Source organism: Cynocephalus volans, chromosome 17, assembly GCF_027409185.1.
Source record: "Cynocephalus volans isolate mCynVol1 chromosome 17, mCynVol1.pri, whole genome shotgun sequence".
NCBI classification, from domain to species: Eukaryota; Metazoa; Chordata; class Mammalia; order Dermoptera; family Cynocephalidae; genus Cynocephalus; species Cynocephalus volans.
Window position 1 is genome coordinate 35123065 of NC_084476.1, and position 23381 is coordinate 35146445.

At 37.1% G+C, this 23381-nt stretch overlaps 1 protein-coding gene across 5 annotated transcripts in view; it reads right to left on the reverse strand.

The window, feature by feature from the left end:
* The window catches only part of LOC134365450 (myb/SANT-like DNA-binding domain-containing protein 3), a 123123-nt gene that overhangs the window by 7744 nt on the left and 91998 nt on the right, over window positions 1-23381 (reverse strand). For all 5 annotated transcript variants that reach the window (XR_010022102.1, XM_063081548.1, XM_063081551.1 and 2 more), the window contains exons 7-9: window positions 16326-16474; window positions 14453-14518; window positions 4419-4542 (exon numbers count right to left, since the gene is read on the reverse strand). Coding sequence is in view for 4 of the 5 variants with exons in the window: in XM_063081548.1 (XP_062937618.1) it covers window positions 4419-4542; window positions 14453-14518; window positions 16326-16474 (339 nt within the window). In the remaining variant the exon portion in view is untranslated. The remainder of the gene's footprint in view (window positions 1-4418; window positions 4543-14452; window positions 14519-16325; window positions 16475-23381) is intronic.

The window sequence follows — 23381 nt, forward strand, 5'->3', positions numbered from 1 at the left end:
GGAGCGCGGGGCGACGCTCCCGCCGCGGGTTCGGATCCTATATAGGACTGACCGGTGCACTCACTGGCTGAGTGCCGGTCACGAAAAAACGACAAAAAAAAAAAAAAACACAACTGCAGTAAATTCAATAATATAATGAAGTCTCATAGGATTTTAAAAATAATGTCCTTCATGGTATGCTAATGGGCAAAAGTCAAAGCTCAGTAAAATAAAAACAGTTCCACAGGGAGCTATAATAATGTCCTAGATATGCAGTTCTCTGACTGTTTGGCTTAATCCAAAGATTAAAATCAGAATATCAAAAAGAATGTATAGGCCATATATCGTTCAGGCAATTCTCCCTGGCTGTTATTTCCTGCAAATGACTTTTGGTTATACTCTCCAAATAATCTAAAGTTATTAACTTCTAGGTTATCACTTCTATTATTGATTAAAGGCAGACCCAGGAGTTCAGTCCTCCACCTTCCACTTCTTTCACTCCACACACCTTCCACAGATAATCTCATTCACTCCCATCGCTTCGTATGCTGATTCATTCACTCAACCATTTAACCCATTTATTGCGCACCTGCTATGAGCCAGATACTCATCCACTCAACACATTTATTGAGCACTTACTATGTGCCAGGCACTGCAGTGAGCATTTAGGATATATCAGGAAACAAAACAGATAAAGATCCCTGTTCTGCTCACCATCTTCTGGGACGACGGGGGTCAGTAAATTAAATGGTTATGATAGAAGGTGATATGTACTACAGAGAAAAGGGGGAGTGCTAAGGGAAATTGCCACCACCAGGTATGAGCCAGGAAAATTGCAGGAAAGGAGGACCGCAATTTTAAAAGAGGCAGTCCGGGTAGATTTCATAAGAAGGTGACATGTGAGTAAAGACATGTGAAGACATGAAGGAGGTGAGGTAGTTCGCCATTCAGACAACTAAGAGGAGAGCATACCAGGGCAAGGAAGAGCCAGTGCAAGTTCCCTAAGGGTGGAGCATCCATGCATGGCATGTTCAAGAACAGCAAGTGTGGCTGGAGTGGAGGGGGCAAAGCAGAGGTGAGCAAGACAGAGAGGAGAAAGGGCCAAACTGCGTAGGGTTTTCTGCACTTAGTGAGACGGAGAAGCCACTGGAAGGTTTTAGCAGAGGGATGATATAAACTGACTTTTATTTTTACAGGTTCACTCTGGCTGCTGTGTTGAATGTAGACTGTAGGATATAATCAAGGAGGCTACTTCAGTGATCCCAGAGAGAGAAAATGTTGGCCTGAAGTAGGAAGGGCAGTGGCCATGGTGAGAAGTAATCAAATTCTGGACATATTCTGAAAAAGAGGAGCTAACAGGATTTCTCAACTGACTGGATATAGGGTATGGAAGAGAGAGAAGTCGAAGATCTCTCAGAGGTGTTTGTCTGAGCAACTGAAAAGATGGAGTTGGCATCAACTGAGATGAGGAAGGTTGCAGGTGGAACAGGTTTAGGGGAGGGGAAGCAGATCATGACATCAGCTTTAGTCCTGTTGAGACTGAGGTGTCAGACATCCACACAGAAATGTAAAGGAGGCAGATGGATCTATGAGTCTCAAATTCAGGAGAGAGGTCTGGGATTTATGTAAATTAGGAGTTATCAACATATGTCATGTAAAAGCTCTGAGACTGGATGGAATCACTCAGGAAGAAGAGTAGGACTGAATCTTAACACAGTACAACACTGAGAAGTCACAGAGCAAAGGAAGGACCAGCCAAGAAGACTGGAATGTCCAGTAAGGCAGGAAAAAAACCGAGAGAAACTGTAATCCCTGAAGCTAAGTGAAGAACGTGTACCACACAGGAGGGAGAAATCAATTGGGTCAAATGCTACTGATCATTCAAAAGAAATTTAAGACTAATGACTGGCCACTGAATTTAGGAACAGAACAGTCTCAGTGGAGTGTCAGAGACAAAAAGCTTACTGGAGTGGGTTCAAGAGAGACAGAATGAGGAACTGCAGACAGACTATAGACAACTCAGGTTCTTCTACAAAGGAAAGGAAAGAAATGGGACAATAGCTGGTGATAAAGAGAGGGTTTTTTTCAAGATGGAAAAATATATTTATAACAAGATATATGATATGGAGAAAAAGAAAATTGCTGGTCGGTGGAAGTCCTCTTCATGTTCCTTTAGTTTTCTCAGTGAACTTGGAAACAAGATCATCAGCCAAGAGTGAGGATGAGAGAGGAGGTACTGACAATCTGAAGAGAGAGGTGAAGGTATAAAGTCATTCTAAGAGAGCAGGAGAATGAATGAACTACAGCTACAGTATGACTGCCTGGAAGTATCAAAGGCCCACTGTGAAACCTACAGGCATAAACATCAGAGAGACAAGTTAACCTGGTGGTGTGCTTTTCAATAGCAGCCATGTCCAGTTGCATGGGTACAGGTGTACAATGGGCGGGAAGGTGGAATGAGCCAGGTCTGTAGTTGTGTCAAGTGAGCATGATGAAGTGAAAAAGAGACAAAGGATTCAACTGCATATGCAAGGGATTGACTACAATGATTAGCCACAGAATGTAAGCTGAGCAAGGAAGGGACAAGGACAGAGAAAAGGTGGTAGGGTCAATACACCGGAGGCCTAGTCGAGTAAAAGTATTGCTAGGCAGAAAAACTACAGGAAATATGCTGGAGATGGAATAATTCTCAAATGTATGTCTTCAACCCATCTCTCATGAATCCTAAAACCAAAATATATATATCCAGCAGCAAAGAGATTTTTAGCATTTAAGAAACTCTTTTGGTCTGGAGAAAAAGGAAAAGTAGATGTTATCACATGTCATTCAAAAAATATTTACTGAGTACCTACTGGGCTAGGTCCTGCACTAGACACCGGGAAGATAGTGGTTAACAAAGAGTCCCTGATGTAGCAGTCTAATAATATCAATTGCTATTTATTAAATTCATACTACATACCACGTATTGCACCAAGCCCTTTACATATATTATCTCATTTAATTTTAATCACACTATGAGATAGGTACTATTACTATTATTATTTTAGAAATGAGGAAAATGAGGCTTAGAAATTTTAAGTAACCTCCAACAGGACACACAGCCAATAACTGGCCACATGGGTGTATCTGATTCCTAAGACTTTAACCAGTACACCATTAATCTTCTGTCCATTAGTAAAATACTGCAAAGTGACCTGGTAACACATCATTATCAGAACATCATCCTCTCTCATCCATCATTTAGGTATCTCAAAAGATGCCATCTTAAAAAGGACAACAGGATCTGAACTTCTATCAAGATATGTATGCAACTGTGGGAAAAAACATGAGCAATCCACTGTAGGACTTGGTGTTAAAACTAGCACATTCTCTTTTATACAGCTGTATTTTTTAAATGTTTAGGAATAAAGAGGGCAAAGAAACTAGCTCTTTCAAAGACAAGGAGAATTTTGAATCAGGAAAAAGCCAAAGGCTTAATAAAACTATTCAACCATTAATGGTTTATAGTGTTTTGTTTTGTTTTTTAAGCAGGAGGAGAGAAGAAAAAGAAACAGAAGCAGGGAGCTAAAGAAGTAGAGGGACCCAGGAGACCTGATTTCCAATAGTTTCCTTTTACTACTTGGAAAGAAAGATTCACTGGTTTCAAGTTGACAGAACAAAAGAAAATATTCCTCCATGTTTTCATGATTTGACTAAGAAAGGAAAAAAAGGATTCTGGCCAGACTCCAGGAGGCCAGAGTGAGCAGGATGATAGCAATCTCCCCTTGTCTAGGGAAACATTACCTGGCTAATGAGACCAACCTGAGGAAGAAGATGAGATCCTAGCAGCAGCAGCGAGTTGGGATATCAGTAGACAGACACACAGGAGTGAAAATCACTAAGAACATTAGGTTGAGTACTGGGAAATTTTAGATCTAGTTTTTTCCCATCTCTATTTCTAACTTGCTGGTGACCTTGACAGGTCACATAACCTCTCTGGAGTCATTATGCCCTTTCCATTTCTCAACTCATACCTCGTTCTTCACCACCATCCTCTTGTATTTAGAAATCTATTTTAACATACATTTTATTTGAGTTACATGTTCTCTTTTCTTAATACATTCTTCAGTCTCTCAACCACCTTGTGACAGATTGCCTAGAAACCAAAATTGCCTGAAAACCAAAAATGCTGTAATATGGCATATTTATTTTTTATATTAAAAAATATCACATTGTATTAAAAATGTTAAGTCCATAATTTCAAAACACTAATAAAACATCTGTTTTTGTTTTTGCATATTATTTGCCAGTTTTTCCCCTCAAATGATTCTGCTGACTTATTTTTTACTTGTCTACTGCAAATAAACACTACTTTTTAATAGTCTACATTTCATTGACTTCTAAAGAGCAGTGACCATTGATGTAAAAAAACTCGCCACTGACCTGAAGCACTGACTTACCTACAAGAAGCTTTCTGAGTAGAATAGATGAATTCACATTTCCCATGGATACAATAACCATTGAGGTTTTCAGGGCAAGGCATGTAGTTTCCAATATAAACATCTTCTCTTTGATCACTAGCATCTTAAGAGAACATAAACTAGGTCATTAAACAGTGAAAAGCAATCTGAAAAATATGGACTTTTCAAAGGATCTGAAACAGCAAATAAATTCACACCTTGTCAACCACCTGCTGGGCAATTTGAAAAGGAAATTTATCAGACAGGGAATTGGATAAAATCCAGGATCCCTTCCAATTCCCATTATGCCACAAACACAGCAGGTAGACTGTTTAGATTCAAAGCATTTAAAAATATTTGCAGGATGTGACCACTATGAACTACTGCTGTTTTAAAACAATCTGCTAAAGAAATAAATGCTAAGTCTAGAAGAAAGTTCACCTCTGTGACAGAGAGATGGTGTATACAGCATTGACTTTTGGGAAATGAACTTAATCATTCACCTGGGGGACAATGAAATTGAAGCCAAAGAACACTGCATGGCAGACAGCAAGTTACGGCATTCTAAAATTTTAGTGTAAAAATTTTTTGGAACAAAAACTACCAAGCGTATTGACTCCCCCCCCCCCCCCTCCAATGAAAATAATTTTGCTGTTCTTTTCACACAGTTTTTTTGTTTGGGTTTTTTTTTTTTTCCTTGTATATGTTCATTGTTTTAAAAAAGTCCAAATAAAGAACAAGTAAAAAAGAAATTTAAAGTCCCCTAAGATCCTTCTATCCACAGAGAACCACGTAAACATGTTGACGAACATCTGGTCAGACTTAGGTGTAATGACTTGAACTGAACTGAGTGGAAGTGAAGAAAATGGAAGCATGGTGAGCACTGTTAGAAACAGGAAAGAGTAAGGAAGGAGAGAGAGAACAGGGCAAGAAAGACAAAGACCTGAGGACCAGTCTCCAAAATCAATCATGTTCATTCATTCTCTCTCTCTCGATCTCTATCCCTCTCCCCAATACACTCATATATGCATAAGCACACACACACATACATATTTTGGAACAGATATTTGTACTTCTTTTTTTGGCATATACACCAATACATTAATCCTGAGCTCCATAAACTCAGAGTCACCCAATGTTTACAGGACTGTCCAAAAGCAGGAAAAATTCTTAGGATTCCTGCTCCTTCTATCTTATAGCTCTAGCTTACAGATTCTGTGCACTATCAGCTGTGTGACCTTGAGCATACTATCCTCTTGTGCCTGAGATTTCATAACTGTTATACCAGGATAATAGGACCTATACCTTCATGTGGTTTTGAGAGAATTATGTGAGATAACTAATACATGAACCATACCACTAAAACAACCAGCTATTTACATACATACAGCACGTCATGTAACAGCGAAGAGCTTATCTCCCCAAAATATGAGGGTACTTCATGAAAAGATAGAATTAAAAGATAATATGAATCTTTCCGTGAGCTTTTTGAAGTACCCTCGTACAAATAAAGATGTTAATAAAATCTGAAGGAAACAAATCAAGAAGGAATGAAATAGGAGGTTGTGCATATAGTAAGTGTATAGGAAGAGAAAGATCAAGAGAGAAATGGGAATAAAGGTGTCAAATGTGAAAAAACTGAGAACTAAAAATGCAGATTTTCAGGAGATCAAAATTTACATATATTTTTTTTATTTTTAATTAAATATTTAATTATTAATATTTTTATCTTTAATTATTAAGCTCAAAGATAGAATAACTAAAGCAGAGAAATCAGGTCACAAGACCAAAAGTGATGCCACTTTACCTCAAAATTTATATATTTACATTGCAGTAATTTAATGTATGCCTAGAAAAAGAACTGAACTATAAGTCAGGGAGTCCAACAGACAAATTCAATTTTTAAAATCGTCTTTGCTACTCAGTGACCGTGGTCAAACCACGTCCTCTCTCTGAGGGAGTTGAATGAGATCAGTGCTAATAGAAGTATAATACAAGACACATATGTAATTTTATATTCTCTAGTAGTCACATTAAAAAAGGTTAAAACAGGGCCGAGCCCGTGGCGCACTCGGTAGGGTGCTGCGCTGGGAGCGCGGCGACGCTCCCGCCGCGGGTTCGGATCCTATATAGGAATGACCAGTGCACTCACTGGCTGAGTGCCGGTCACGAATAAGACAAAAAAAAAAAAAAAAAAGGTTAAAACAGGTAAACTAATTTTAATCATATGCTTTATTTAGCCCAATATACCAAATATAAATATTATCACTTCAACATATAACCAGTATTTAAAAAAGAGATATTTTACAATCCTTTTCTTAAAATAAGTCTCCAAAATCCAGCATCTCACACTCAGCACATCTCAATTCTGACCAGCCACATTTCAAGTGCTCCATAGCCACATGTGGCAATTAGCTACTATATTGAACAGCAGAGAGTACATCACTAATTTATTTATAATCTATTGATCATCTTCCATAGGCCAGGTACTCTGCTAGGTTCTAGGGAAACAAAAACAAGTGAGACACATCCTGTCCTCAATGGGCTTGTAAGGTCTCCTCCAGCTCCCAATCTGCCATAGCAAAAGAAATCAAGCCCTCCTTTGGGCTGCTATAATCCTGAGCACCCACTCCTCTATTACAACATTCAGGACACTGTGTTATAGATATTTGGGTTTTTTAAGTCAATTCCTACTGTAAAACTGTGAGTTCCTTAAGAATCTAGACGTTTATTATTCATTTCTGTATAACTCCTAACTCTTCTAACATGGTATGGATGATGGTTAAGAACTCAGCTCTAGAGTCAGACTGCCTGGGTTTGAATCCTGGTTACAACACTCTCAGCGGCATGACCTAAAGGCAGTTACTTAACCTTTTGTGGTCCTTAGTTGCCTCATCTGAGAAATGGAAATAATAATAATGTCCACTCCTCACAGGGTTGTTTCAAGTACTAAATAAGATAATACATTTAGTGTATTAAGTATGTAAGTGTGTACAGAACTTAAAACAGTGCCTGGCTAACAATAAGTACTTACTAAATATTACCAAATACGTGCTATAAAAGTGTTTAGTTTTACAACTTAAAATCCTTTACTGGGAGAAAAAAAAAATATTTATAAGTTGCATCTTCGTTGTAGTCGTCCTATCCAGGGTTTCACAACAGAGATGAAACTTAATTAACAAATCTTTTACTTATTAATACTTGTGATCAAAGCAGAAGACTTTCCTAAAGCAATTAGCTTTGATGAGAATAGTTTAACAGAAGCCAAATTAAAAAAATCAAATATACTTTTCTTGCTATGGTTTCAAACTAAAAATGCCATTCTACATTCCCAATCAGGCCATAAGTGACTTGAGGAAAGCAACCATCTCCCATAGCACTTGTCACCCTGCATCACAGCATACCTCAGAACATGATACTTCCATGGTGAGACACAGCATGAAAGCACATAATAATGGGAACACAGAGACTGAGGTTATGTACCAACCTATAATAATAAAGTCCTATAATATGTATAACGATAGGACTGTATAGGTCTGTAGAGGCTGTGATAATGTACTACTACAGAAATCCTACAAACAGCAGAAAATTTCAAAAATAACACAGAGCTGAAAGCTATCAAAGAATTCAGCTACATGAAGACAGTAAGAAAAAGTTAACCAAATTAAGAATAGGGTTTTGAAAAATTAATAGACAAAATATGGTACCAATAAATGTTTACTGAATGAATTAATGACAGAATGTAGTATCAAACTGTAGGCAAAGCAAAGCCGTATAGAACATGGACATGTCTAATAAGGCTTTGAAGTCTATGGCTGTCACAAAGTCCAAATTTAGCACTTCTCTCCATGCCAACATTATTCATCCCGTTATATTTACATGCTATTTCTGTGTATAGCCATAGGTTAAGCTACAGAGGATATAAAGAAAAAGCATACACAGTCCCTGCCCTCAAGAAGCTTACACTCAATTTAAGGAATCAACACACACATGAAAAGCTGAATCCCCCAGGGAAGGGGTCCCACAGGGCAGTTTATAATTAAATGCCCAAAGAAGGTGCTATGGAGGTTTAAGTCCAAAGGAGAACTCACTGTAGGCTAAATTACTTGGGAAAAGATTCACAGGTAGGACTCAAGATGGGCCTCAAACTGCAGATAGATTTAGATAGAGGAACAGTGGAAGCCAAATGCTTGTTCACAGCATTCTCAAGAACAGACAGACCAACTTACAAGAGCTGTACATTCAGACTGGGGAAGGGTATAAGTTAAAGTTGGAAAATTAGGCTGAAACCAAATTATGGAAAAATCTGAAATCCAGGTGAATAATGTTTTCTTAATCACAGGGGCAGGGAAGACACTGACGCCCTTCTAGCTCAGGGGAACACAATAAAAGCCATGTTTTACATAAAAATTGAAGAGGTTGCCAAGGCTGGTGGTTAGCAGGAATGGGAGGGTCTGACTGCTAATGAGTGTAAGTTTCTTTTGGGGGGTGATGAAAATGCTCTAAAATTAGATTATGGTAATTACTGTATAAATTTGTAAACATACTAAAAACTAGTGAATTGCATATTTAAACAGGTGAACTTAATGGTATATAAATTATATCTGGATAAAATTGTTATAATAATTAATTGGATACCAGCATACAAGATAATAGGCAGGGGAACTAGGAAGACCAGGTGACTAATTAGGAGGTTCGTAATAATCCAAACTTGGGCAATGAAAAAGCTAAGCTAGAGCTCAGCAGCAGAAATAGATACTAGAGACACAGAAAAAATTAAACACAGCTTGAAGATGCTTTGGAAAGTGAACAAGCTCTGAAACTCAGATCTCAAAAGGACCTTGGAGGTTATCTGGTCTGATGAAGGAACCCCTTTAGTCATAACCCTGAGAGCCTGTTTCTTCTTGAACACTTCCAGAGATAAAGAACTCATCGTAAAAGATTCAATACTGTCATATTTTCCTTATGTTGAATAAAATCTCTAACTGTGTATTTTCCCCATGTCTGTTCACCACTACCCCACTACCCACCAATTTTTTATTCTTAAGGTCAAACTTCCTCACTCCAGTCCTTATCTGAGCAAGCTTAGTTTGCAATTATCTTTAAGAGTAGTGCCCAATCTTAAACCCAGTACATTTAAGGGTTTAAGAGAACTGAATTGTCCTCTTAAAGATACTCTTAATACAGAATTACATAAAAATGACTCTGAATGGAAAACCTAATGATAGGGATTCAGTAGAGAGAATGTAGTAAGCTGAGTTCAAATTTAGCTCTCCAGTCATCCAAAAAGTATTTGTCAAGCACCTACTATGTTCCAGGCACTATGGTAGTCCCTGGAGTTTGAGGCAATAGCACAGCAAACAAAAAGTAGTACAAAGACCCACTAGGTAACAGTATGTAAAACTAGTGTTCGGAGAAATATCAAAGCTAGAGAACAAATCTGAAGGTTGACTAAAGTAATATCTGAGAGTAAATTAAGTATTTTGAAGGAAACTAAGAAAGAAAGCAAGGAGGCAGAACAGAATTTTGGAATAATTATAATATGAAAGGAAAGAGCACCAGGACTTAGGGTCAGAAAGTCTGAATTCTAGTCCTTGTCCTGCAATTCTGCATGAGAAAAAACTCTCATAGTTTTAGCTTCTTCATATGCAAAATGAGAATAACATGGTTTTTACGAGAATTAAATAATAACACCATAGGTGAAAGCACCTGGCACATAGTAGGGTACTTGATTAGTAATTGCTAAATGAATGAACACCCTACTGATATCACTGATGAACCATAATATTAAATAGCAAGACAGATAACCCACCAGTGGTGAGACCTGTGAGCATAACCAGGTTACCAACAATGAAACTAGGAAACAAAAGTATTAGCAAAAACCATAATAACATTGATAATGACTTCAGTAATATAGCATTTAATATTCAGAATGATCTTAGGCAGTAAATCTTACTGCTCCTAATTACAGATGTGATTACTGAGGCTCAGAAATCAGGTCACACAGCTTTTACACGTAGACTAAGTCTGATTCCAGAATACAAGCTCCTAGCCATTACACTATTATTTCCCCACTCTATCCTGGGACATGTATAGGGAACAGACAAAAGAAGAAGGTCCAAGCACCTGTTCTCTAGGCCAAGTAAATTAGGCAACTTCAAAAAAGAAAGACAAAAAGGCTTTAAAGATGTAACAAAGCATGGTTTCAGAAATCATGGCAGAGATACAGCCTCCACACAGTAAGAACTGGACACAGAGTGCTCCTGTCTGAACAGAGTGCTCCTGTCTTAACAATGCCCTTAGTGGGGGGGGGGGGGGGGGGGCTCCAAGAACGACACAGCTGCAACTGCTAGTATCTCAAGTGTGTGTGTGTGTGTGTGTGTGTGTGTGTGTGTGTGTGTGTGTTTGCGCGCACAAAGTAAAAAGCACACTTGGTTACCCAATGGCTCCTTCCACCCACAGAAGCATTCAGAAACAAATCTACCACCGGCAGCAGTTTTCAGATACAAAGGAGAGTATAGTTCTAAGGGATGATGCCGTAAGAAAACCCATCACCAGATGGCTTCTCTGCAAAGGCTTGTTCCACTGGCTATCTGTCCTGGCCTATCAGTATACAACCCAAATAAAGAAAGAGGAGGTGCTATTAGCAACTGAGACATGCACCTGGAAGGTAAACTGCTGAGGCCACAACTACATCAACACTGCATCAGTAACTATAAAGCTCCTTATTTCTACAAATCTCTACAGTTAATTCGAAATATTCTGTCTTGCTTCCCGTATACTATCCTGCACACACCAACCCTCATCACTAACGTATCCTTCCATACATCCTTCCCTAACCTCAGTCTTGTCAGACCTCATTAAGGAATTATCTACCTGGGTATAAACTCCTACCCACTGTCCAACACCTCCTACTTTCTCATTTCTAAACCCCACAGTTCTCTACACCAACCCAGACCCTTCCTTTCCTAACCTTCCCACTCTGCCAGAGAAACAGCTTTTCTAATGTGAATAAACTCATCCACCTCCTCAACTAGTCCCTTTGAAAATACCTTTAGGATACCCTAGTTTCATTGTTGGTAACCTAAGGTACCAATATCTACTTCCTAAGGTACCAAGACCACAGTACTTCCCAGACCCCTTCCTTCCAGCTTCCCCAATGCACATGCCACTGTCACTTCCAGGCCAGCACCCCACTCTCATCTCCCAACGTCTTCCTCTCTCGGGAGCCTGCTAACCATCCTCATCATGACTCTACTATGCTTCATGACACACGCTCTCTGATCTCCTTCAATGATTTTAGCACCTAGCTCACAGTCTTACCTCTGAGGAGGCACACTTGTCGTAACCATTTTAAAAGGGCACATTAATAGATCTTGATTGAAATACATAAACAACAGTCACCAACTGATGGAAACAACACTCACTCTCATGACTTGGGTTATTTCTATATCCAAAGACTGAATCACAAATATATGTTGAACAAAGTCACCTAGATGAGTTTCACAAGCACTTCAAACTCCAAAATACAATCAATCACTTCCATCATCAACCTCCTCCCTTCCCTTATTCCAAACAACTTTCTCCTGACAACATCCTTAGTTCCATAAACAGAATCCATCATCCAAGTCATCTGAGCTTAAAGTCTTAGTTACTTTTAACTCACTATCTCTCCTATCTTAGTAGATGTCTGTTCCTTTTGAGTCCACTTAACTGATCTCTCTGCCTTCATTCCAATGTATACAATAAGCACAATGTTCCGCCAAGGTATCATCCATTCAAATGGTTAACTTTGTAACCTTGCCTTTTTCAAATATATTATATTAATGATTCCCCACAGCCCACAAATAAAGTCCAGATTCCCTAGGATAGCACAGCACTCAAGACTCTACACTATTTTGCCCTAAGCTATCTTTCTAGCCTTGCCTTCCACTTACACCTCTTAAGCCTCCTACTCTTCAGCCAAAAAGGATTCCTTATCATTCTCCAATAAATCCTGTTATAATGTTTTGTTCGCATCTCTGTCCATTCTCTTCTATCCTCCTTAAATATCCTCTTGACTCCTGTTCAAATCCTAACCATGCTTCAAGGCTCACTCAAATTCTATTCTTCCATGGCATTTCTCAGATCTTCACTGTCATACACCAAAGAAAAATCTCATCTTTTCTAAATCCCCATTGCACTTTTTTACAGAACTATATTTATGACAATAGCCAGTTTTTACTTTGTCAGATTTGGTTATATGCATTTCTTCTTCTATCACAAGCTCTTTAAAGATGTATATCATGTATTAGATATCTTTCTATCCTCAAACAATGTCTTGTATAACGACTAGTATAAATTAGACATGTAGTAAATTACACCTACTGATTATAATAATTTCACTTAAGTTATAGATCAATTCTTATGGGTAAAGAATTTTCAGTATCTCAAAAGTAGTCTAGGCACTAAATTATCCGTGTGATTTTTATCAACAGCAAAAAAGTGTTTTGGCCATATACTATTACCCAAATTGCCTTAAGAATGAGTTTCTAAATACTAAAAAATAGCCTCCCTGTTGTATACATGTACTATCACTACAGGGACTAAAACTAGGGCAGATCTATTATGTCTCCTATGGGAATACAAGAGATTTCCTATTTTAAATACACCACTTCATATCAACCTAGGAAACTGGGTTTTCAGAGGCTCGTGAGTTATGACTGACTCAGGTTTGATATAATTTAAGAGGAGTAGTGAATTATTCAATGATAATAACAGTTATTTATTGAGCACTTACCAATATGTCAGGCACTATTCTAAACACTTGATATGTATTTAATTTATTTAATTTTCACGAAATTCTATGAGATAGGTACTAGTATCATTGCTACTTTACATATTTAAGAAATTAGGCATAAAAAAATCACACATCGTTTTTAAAATGTCCATTAATTACTATAAGCAAACGAATGGATAGAAGACACACTTGCATTTAGCAATAATATAGAAGTCCTGATCTAGGAGTCCAAACATCTAGACCTACTTCAGTTAACTAGATACAACCTCATTGATCCCCAATGTCCCGACTGGTTGAGTACTCTTCTTACTAGAATAATTGCAAAAATCAAATAAAGTAATGCATGTAAAAACAAGTGTGAAAGAGCAACAGATTTAAGGTAAAGGGACCTGAAATCCAGTCTCTGCTCTGACTGTTGCTTCACGTGAGACTTTTGTGTAAATAAATCCTACAGCTTCTTGGAGCCACATCCACTTTCGACAAGCATGAAGCACCTAGTTATGTTCCAGACATTCTGCTAGGTGTTAGGGATACAAAAGTTAACATGACAGATACGGTCTCCTGTCCTCACAGAACTCACAGCAAGAGGGGGATACAGATGAGTAAAAAAGACAATTATAACAGAGTGGGTTAAGTGCTCTGATAGGAGAGTATTTAAGAGAGGTACCTAATCTAGAGCAAAGAGTCAAGGAACACTTCCCAAAAGGAAATGACTTCTAAGCTGAGACAAAGAGGATGGGAAGGAGTTAGTCAGGCAAAGTAGTAAAGAGTTCCAGGCAGAGAACAAGGTTCAAAGATCTGGGCACAGAGGGCAAGGGTTAACAGCAGATTCTAGAGAAGGATGATTTTAAAAGCATATATGAAGGATCTTTCTATATAATTTCTTACAACTGAATGTGAATCTACAATAATCTCAATAAAAATTCCAATTCAAAAAGAAACATATAGAAAAGCACTCTGTAAACTGAGGTGAAGGTGAATATTAATATTAATACTAATAATCCACTGTATAATGGTATTACTACAGAGTGTAATTAGCCATTTATTAATATTAATAATCAACTGTTAATATTTCAGTTAATATTAATAGCTATTTCAGTTAATATTAATACTAATAATCAACTATATAATGGGCATTACTACAGAGTGCAAAATTGTGGGGGTTATAATAGAGAAAGAAATACTAAGGACAGATAGTGACCATATTCAAGGGCTTAATGACTGGCCAAAAATTTGAAAAATCATGATTCAGTACCTTTCACATCTGGTCGATATTGTAGTCCATCATCTTTCTTTCCCAACAAACTGTTATCATCTGTGTCTATAAAAGAAAACAGTTTTCAAATTAAGATACACACCATGAAACTCCCAATTGTTCCAAAGGCTCCAGGTCCTTCATAACTCTGTCCACTTATCCTGCTCACATTTTCCACCATCTTCTTGGATCAACTGTGCCATTTCTGTCTCAGGCCTCAAGGCACCCAGATATATACGCTCTTTGCATAATGAACAGTCTGATTTCATTTGTATTTCAGCTTAGATGTCACCTCCTTTAAAAGTCTTTCTTGTGCAAACTAAAGTAAATACATGTCCTGAGGAGAAAAGGTAAATACATGTCCCTTTCTTCAAGGGACAATGGCCTCAAATTTTTCTCCTACCACTGCTTCCCTAGAAATATCAGATTAAGGTAAATGTGGAATCTCAGCTATGTTATCAAACTTTTACTGTAAAAAATGACCCTTGATTTGTGAGTTGCATCTATATATAAATTAGGAAGACTATAAATGAACCATAAACACCTGTTCAGAAGCACAAGCTTCAGCTTCCCAATACATAGCAGGGGAGGCAAAGGGAAGGTATAGGTAGGTAAGGAAGAAAAATTATAAAGGAGAATAAGATAAAACTTAATGACCAACCACTCCAAACAAGTCTAAATCTGCATGAATTTCAATTAAAATTCTCAAGTTAGGCCAACTGCTCTGAACCTGAAATTCCAGGGAGTACCATTCAAATATGTACCAGTTCCTCAGAGAAGATACTCTTTCTCCAAGCTAGTCTTCCCACCTAAGCTCTAAATGCCACCCACCCCGTGAAATAAAATCAAACCATATTTCTTCAAGATCAAAACTAAGTGTCAGCAAATGATTTCCTCTATCAGCCCACACCTAACCTCTACCTGGAAATATTCTGATGAGCTTCTTAGATATTCTTTGGTAGCTTAGACCAGAAATATTACAATTCGCTGCACAGTGTGTGACAAATAATTTGTTACCACTATAAACTACAAATCCTTGGCTTACAACCTTTTTCTCTTAGTTCAGATAAAAGCTTATCCCTTTTAAAAAGTCCAAAAAAGGGCAGAAGTATGACAGAAAAGAGGGGAGGACTAGTAAGCAGGAAAGATATACACTCCTAGTGCATGAGAATGTGCCTGACCCACGAGTGTTTATGAGGAAATGATCTATTATCCCAGCCCATGTGGGTATTACTGAGGAAAGAAGATTGAGAACCTCTGGCTTTAGTTACTGTGGATGTTTCTAGTCAAAGTGGAAAACAAAAACTCATATTTATATGGTATCATGGTTCCTAAACAATAACAAAAAGAGCAAACAGAATTTTAAACAGAAGGTAATAATTTTTCTTTACATTCTTTAACCTCAAACCAAAATCTATAACAGTACGTAATACATACAGGAAAAAACTACAAAGAAATAATATGAAAATAAATTATTATGCTCTAGAAGAAAAGGTTTAGAAATATATGGCAACATTTATAGATAATTCTACTGTAATCAAAATAAGTTAACTAACTCTTAAACAGCAATAATCATTACAAATTTGAGATCACCTTATAACTTTAAATATATCTACAATTCCATTTTAGGATCAGCATAGTAACTAAACAACCAAAAAGCATGGTTTACATCTTCAGAAGATGAAAACAAATGAAAAAAATATCTAAATTAGTAACAGAAAACTACATATTCTGAAATATGTAGTAACAAAAGAAAAATAAAGCTTCAAGGATTTATCATTTTGCAAATTTGGAACACTATCAAAATGTACAAATAAGATTACAGACATATAACTTTAAAGGCAGGTCTCTGGATGAGTAGAATGGATTTTACCTGTACAGTGGCCAAGATGCCTTATATCAATTTGTTCTTGCTTTATACAAGATGCTTCACGAACAAAGCAGGGATTGTTATAGGAACTCCCATCAGAAGCACACACAGGATTAAAACTGTATCCACTGCAATCTATATTACATACACACCTGTTAGAAGACACAAAAATTACCTATATTTTACAATAAAAGTATTTCACAACGATGCAACAGCAAAAAAGAGCAATTCTTTCTTTTTTTCTGCTTCCTGTAACAGAAGTCACTACGATAATTTCATCCACATGTTATTAATCCAGTGGTTTCTCTAATATTTTCACATCTAGTTAAAATAATCAGGAGATGTCAAATGTAAACAACACTAATTTAAAAGCAAGTTGGAACAGTGGAAAGGACACAGAACTAAGAATCGAAGGTCATGAATCTAAATCCTCACCCTAAAAATTGCAGGATTTGTGCCCAGATTGTTCCTGTAGGTTTACTGATCTGTAAATACAGGTAATAATATACCTACCCTTACAAAATAATTGGGAAGATTAAAAAATATAATAGATACGAAATATGCAAAATGGAAACCCTCAAAGTGTTTTCTATATACATCTATATATCTACCTATTTAACTGACTGTCCACTGAACACTGAGTACCATACTATGGGGAAGGTCAAGGAACTCCAAGGCATGGCCATTCCTCTCAAGAATAGTAAACACGATTGGGAATAGAAAAGTAAAAGTAAAAAACAGACTCTCCTGTTTCCAGCTACATGGTGAACTATAAAAACTTAGTACTAACCCTCCCACTGAAAACAACCAAAGAAGATGGATAAGTCATTTAAAAACATTCTCTTAAATGCATTCATAAGTTGGTAAGAAAGCTAGGAATATTCAGGACAAAAGTTAAATGAAGACAGGCATAGAGAAAAATCAACTGAGTTCTCTACAGCCGTTACCTTGAAGGCATGCCACACTGGGTAAATTCAATTATCAACTTTCTGGCTTTGCAGGCCTGTGGGAACAGGATACAAAGAACACTAACTCACCTAAGGTGGGGAGTCTAGAGACCCTAGAAAAACTAGAACCTCAAAAACCTACACCCCTCAGCCTGAGGGTAAACTGGAAGTGAGCTGCCGTATTTCAAAGGGATTGTTTTGCTGTCATTGTTTTTGTTGTTTGTTTTTTTTTTAAAGCTGCCCTGAGCCAAGACATTGGAGAGAGAGAAGAAAAACATCTCCCCTGAGAATTTAGAATCACAAGCTAGTCCTCACATGGGTATTTACAACTTAAAACACTACTTGGTTGTTCTAAAAAACCTCAAGCCCTGAATTCATTTTAAGGGGTTAAAGACTGGAAGGAGTCCCAGGCAAATGACAAAAGTAAATGCAATCTTCTCTGGAGAAATCCTATTTTATCCTAGGCCTCAATGATTTTCCACAGATGCAGTCCTGGGAAATATAAGCAGTGCACACACACAGACAGATACACTCATTCACATACCCACAACAAACAAGGAAATAAAATACCATAATAAGCGGAACGAGCAGATTTTAAAAAGAACCAAACAGAACTTCCATAAATAATGTATTATGAGAAATAAGAAGTTCAATGGGCAGATTTAACACCAGATTAGATAAACTAAAGGAGAATTAGTGAACTGGAAGATGAGTCAGAGGAAATTACCCAGACCATAGTTGGGAGTAAAGAAATGGAACATATGATGAAAAGAGACATGGAGGACAGACAGAGTTGGAAGACCTGATAAAAATCTAACTGGAGTTCCAGAAAGAGTCAAGAGAACACAGCAGGGCAATATTCTCAGCAATTTCTCTTCAAACTTTCTAAAACTAATCTAAATGCTCAAGAAACCCAATAAATCTCAAACAGGATTACTAAAAATGGAATTTTGTAACAAAAAGTAAACAGTTGAAAAGCAGCCAGAAAGAAGGGAAAGATTACCTTCAAAAGAGGAGGAGTAAGAGGAATAACTGACTTAAAAAGCAATAATGAAGCCAAATTGTTTATTTATAGCCAAAAGACAGTAATGTAATACCTGCAATATGCTGAGATAAAATAGAATTCTATATAAAGACAAACAAATGGCAGAATTTCATTCTTTTTTATAACTGAGTAGTATTCCATTGTGTATATATACCACATTTTCCTTATCCAGTCATCCATCAATGGACATTTAGGTTAATACCATATTTTGGCTATTGTAAATAGAGCTTTGATAAACATGGGAATGCAGGTATCCCTTCAACATGATGATTTCTATTCCTTTGGGTATATAGCCAGCAGTGGGATTGCAGGACCATATGGTAGTTCTATCTGTAGTTGTTTGAGAAACCTCCATACTGTTTTCCATAGTGGCTAGACTAATTTACAGTCCCACCAACAGCATAGAAGAGTTCGCCTTTCTCCCATTCCTTGCCAGCATTTGTTGTTCTCTGTCTTTTTGGTAATAGCCAGTCTAACTGGGGTGAGATGATATCTCAAGTAGTTTTGATTTGCATTTCCCTGATGATCAGTGATGTTGAGCATATTTTCAAGTACCACTATGGTAGACTTTAACAGACCTCTCTCGGCAACTCATATATCAAGCAGATAAAATATCAATAAAACTGAAATCTTTACAAGTGAAATAACATGACGCTAGGATTTGCTTAAAAGACTTCCCACAAAAAAAAAAGGTAAGGAGGAAAGAAAAGATGAAACAAAATGGGACTTTTTGAAAATGAATATATGGGGAGGGATCCACTTTATTTTTTCTATTTTTCTATATGAAGATTTCCTTAATTCCTGATGAATTAAAGACCTAAATGTGAAAGGTTATAAAGGTTTAGAATATCAAATGTAAGAGATTGATAAATTTGAATTTGACATAAAGAACATCCCATAAAGAGAACAAAAAAAGCTACAAACAAAAAGATAATTACAGCCCATATAACCCATAAGGAATTAGCATCCACAATATATAAATATAAAACAATTTTTTAAAAGATATATAATAAATGCAGAAGGGTAGTAAAGAAATAAATAGAAATAAAAGAGGAAACATATAGGAACAATATATGTGAAAAGATGTCCAACCTCATTAATAATCAAGAAAATGAAAATGAAAACACAATCAGATACCACTCACACTCACTAAACTAGCAAAAATTGAGAACAAAGACAATACCAAGTACTGGCAAGAATAAAGAGCAAAGGGAATTCTCATCCTCGGCCAGTGGGAAAGAGTACTGGAACAATCACTTTGGAAAACAGGCATTACCATGAAAAGCTAGACTTGCACATGCCCAGGTAATTTCACTACTAGATAAGGCCCTTGAAGATCTCTTACACATGTGTACCAGCAGACATGTGTAAGAATGTTCCAACAGAATTATTCGTGAGAACAAAAGACTGGAAACAATCTAAGTGTCCGCTGACAGTAAAAAGGACTGTAAAAGGATGTGGTACAAACGACTGAATTTGACAAGTAGTGAAACTGACTGAATTATAGCTATACGCATCTACATAAATGAATCTCAAAGACATAATTGCTGTGTGAAAGAAATCAAGAAGAATACACATAGTATGATTCTATTTATACAAATTTCAAAATCAATCAAAAGCCAAACAATACATTATTAAGGATCTATCGTGTATAACAAAACTGTAATGAAATTATTTTTGCAAAATGCAATATACCAGGTAGATGTGAGAAAGACACAACTGGAGAGGGACATGGGCCGCAGTCCCCAAAGTATTGATAAAATTCTATTTCTTGGCTTGGGAGTAGGATTCACAAAAGCTCGTTTCATTTTGTGCATTCAACCAAACGTGTAAGTTTTCATACACTATTGAATATATGCTATATTTCACAATTTAAAAATTAAGGCACCATAAAAATTGTTTAATTCATAAGAAGAATATTTACTAACTTAAGTCAAAAATAATATTGTACCAAAAATTAAATTTCTGGAAAATAAGAGGGGAAAGAACCACTGGAGTATATTGTGAAGTTAACTAATGAGAGAATGTGAGTTCAGATAAAATTTTGGATAAGAGGGGGCACAGACAAACGTAGAGAATAACAATCTATTGTGCGTGGGTGAAAATATGTGCACAGACATTTAGTCATAATATCTCTGTATGTAAACAAACATTGAAAGAATGCCAGTGATGAAAAGGACTTTAGAAAGCCATCCATTCTGATCTTTCACCCAATGCAGGGCTCCCCTCGGCAATATCTGTGACTACACTGTCACATAGCCCCTGTCAGACTATTTGCAGTGATGGACAGCTTGATATCTCACCAAGGTGGTACATTTCATGGTTGAGCAAGTTCTTCCCTGCGCTGAGTCCAAGATCTGCATCCTGGTAACTTCTATACATTAACTCTGATTCTAGCCTCTGAAACTAGGTGTAACACGCCCAAAATATCACCCAAGACTTCCTTTTAAATTTCCAAAAATAATAACAATATCGCATTAAGTCTTCCCTTCTTAGGAACAGATCTCTCAAATTTATTCAACAATTCCTCACTTGATGAAGTGTCCAAACCTCCCTACCAGCCTGACTACTCTCCATCCGTATCTCATAATTTGTGAGGCCAAGAACAAAACACTATCGTATAGAGATACCATTACCTTAATTGTTCTGGATACTATGTTTATGTAACACAGGCAAGACTGCATTAACTTTTTTAGCAACTGAGATAAGGTGACCCCAGAGACTGCTTGCTGTGTGACAAGATAGATTAAGTTTAAATAGTGTTTGAATTGCTTAAAAAATGCTATTGTTTAGAAATCCCCCTCGGCTCCTCAGCCCCCCCCACCATAGAAGTTAAAAGCTAAATATGAGCCTGCCTTTGCTATTTCCCACCTATGCTGTCCCTGACTGATAAAACCAAGAGCTGTATCTTGATATATCTAGACAACCTAAGAAGGAAACCGCCCTGTGAAAGTCTTTGCTGTCCCTAAGTGATTAACTGGCTTCTTTCAGTTTCTGTTATCAGCTTGCCTGAGGTCTCCCCCTCCCTCCTCACACTAGGAGGGAATGTGTGTGATTATATGATAACTTTAACTGTGTAACTAATGTAAAAAGGTGCCTTTAAAAGACCCCTTAAACTTAAACTCAGGGCTGCTCCCTTCCAAGACTTTTCTTGGAGGGAAAGTCGCCAACTGGCCAATAAAACCCCCCTTTTAAATTCTCAATTGGGTATTCTGGTTCCTTTTCCATGCAGCAGCCTCACAACACAACCACATCAAACTTTAGACTCATATTGAGGTTCTTACTGAAACTGGAGGACAGTTTCCCCCTATTTCCCCTCGCTATTCCTCCTCTGACTCGTGTCAGAGTGGACCTTGGCTGGGGAAAAGGGGAGACTATTAAAGAAAAACCACTTGACCAAGCAAGACAAGCTGGATTCCTAGCAGCAGCAATAATAAGATAGGAGTAGAGTTGATTAGACATAAACTTCCTTAGGCTGACTTGATCTGGAGGTCAGGCTGTTTATTCCTTAGGCTAAGACCTGATGTGAAGGTCAGAATATTTGTTCCTGAACTGAATGCTTTATGGCTTAAGATAATATCTGTAACACCAATCTCTTCTCCAGACCACCTGCAACTCCAAACTTGCTTTGAAGCACATACATCCCGGACCCTAAGGCATGTAAAATATCAGTAAAGATGCCAGGAATAGTTGTGCTGACTTCAACCCAAATCAAATATGCTTCCCAAGCAACTCCCAGGACCCCCCACTCATGATTCTGCTCTATAAATGCTTGTGATTCTAAGGTATTGGGAAGTCCAGGCTCTTAAAGCTCCTTTAACTATCACAGGCTCCTTCGAATGACCATCCAAATAAATCTCTGACACTGCAAACTTTGGTTTAAAAGACTTCTTAGTCATATACTCAACTCTCTAACTATGGCCTGAAAAACAAGTAATCACTATCCTCTGGAACCCAGGGTTAGGACTTCACATTAACTCTACCAAACTTTAGATTATATCAGCATGCTGAATCTTTTAGATTCTAATTCTATCATCTAATATTTCTCCTAGGTTGATGTATTCATAACTTTGACAAGAATACCTCATACTTTTATACAAGTCACAATAAAAGTACTGAATAGAACAGGATAAAGACAGAACCATGCATCATATTATTAGAAACCTATTTTCAACATTTACAGAAAAATTAATCCATGACTGCACACCTTTCAAGGAAAGTTATTAATCAGTAAGAATTGCACCTATCATCTGACCTGCCTTTCTGAATCATGTATACCAAACCAGATTGATGAATGTCTTGCTTAGATTCACAAATACTACAATCAAGGCTCAACCTTGGATAGAGGTAATAATATTGCACTATCAAAAAAGAAAATAAGGTTAGCTTCAGCATGATTTGTTCTTTGTAAGCCCATGCTATTACTAAAAATCTCAGCATGTGCTCAGAAACAAAGTTAACAAAAGACTTAAATGTAATGCTAAAAGGTCACTGAGCTCAAAGATCATGACTTGCCCACTACCAAAGTTAATAACAATGCTTTTTGTATTAAACAAATGCCCAAAGATCTTTCCCATTATTTTCAGAAAACTTGAGGTATTAATTGGGAAACCTCCTGCTACTCACAATTTATCAAGGAAAGGCCCCATTTCTTCTCATTTTTTCCTGCTTTTCCCAGTTTCTTCTACCCAGTTTAAAATAAAAAGGAAAAAAAATCATACAGTAATAACTTTCCTTTAACAAACTTTTTTGAGCCCTGCAACGTGATACAAGGTCTGCATAAAAACCTCCATGATATTGCTAGAAAGGGGCTAAGATTCAATTTACTTTTTCTACTAAGGAACAGTATTTCAAATTCTCTCTATAGGGTCTTGATATACACATACTATTGGCTTCACTTTTGAAATGAAATGACACACTTCTGGCTCAAATATAGCCTGATCTGTACACAGACTGCTGTATTTTAGAGAACCATGCTCTTTCCACAGAACATAGTGTTTTTAATATATCAAAGTAAAACGATGCTTTTAAATACCCCCAAATTCCAAATTACTGTATTGAACAACA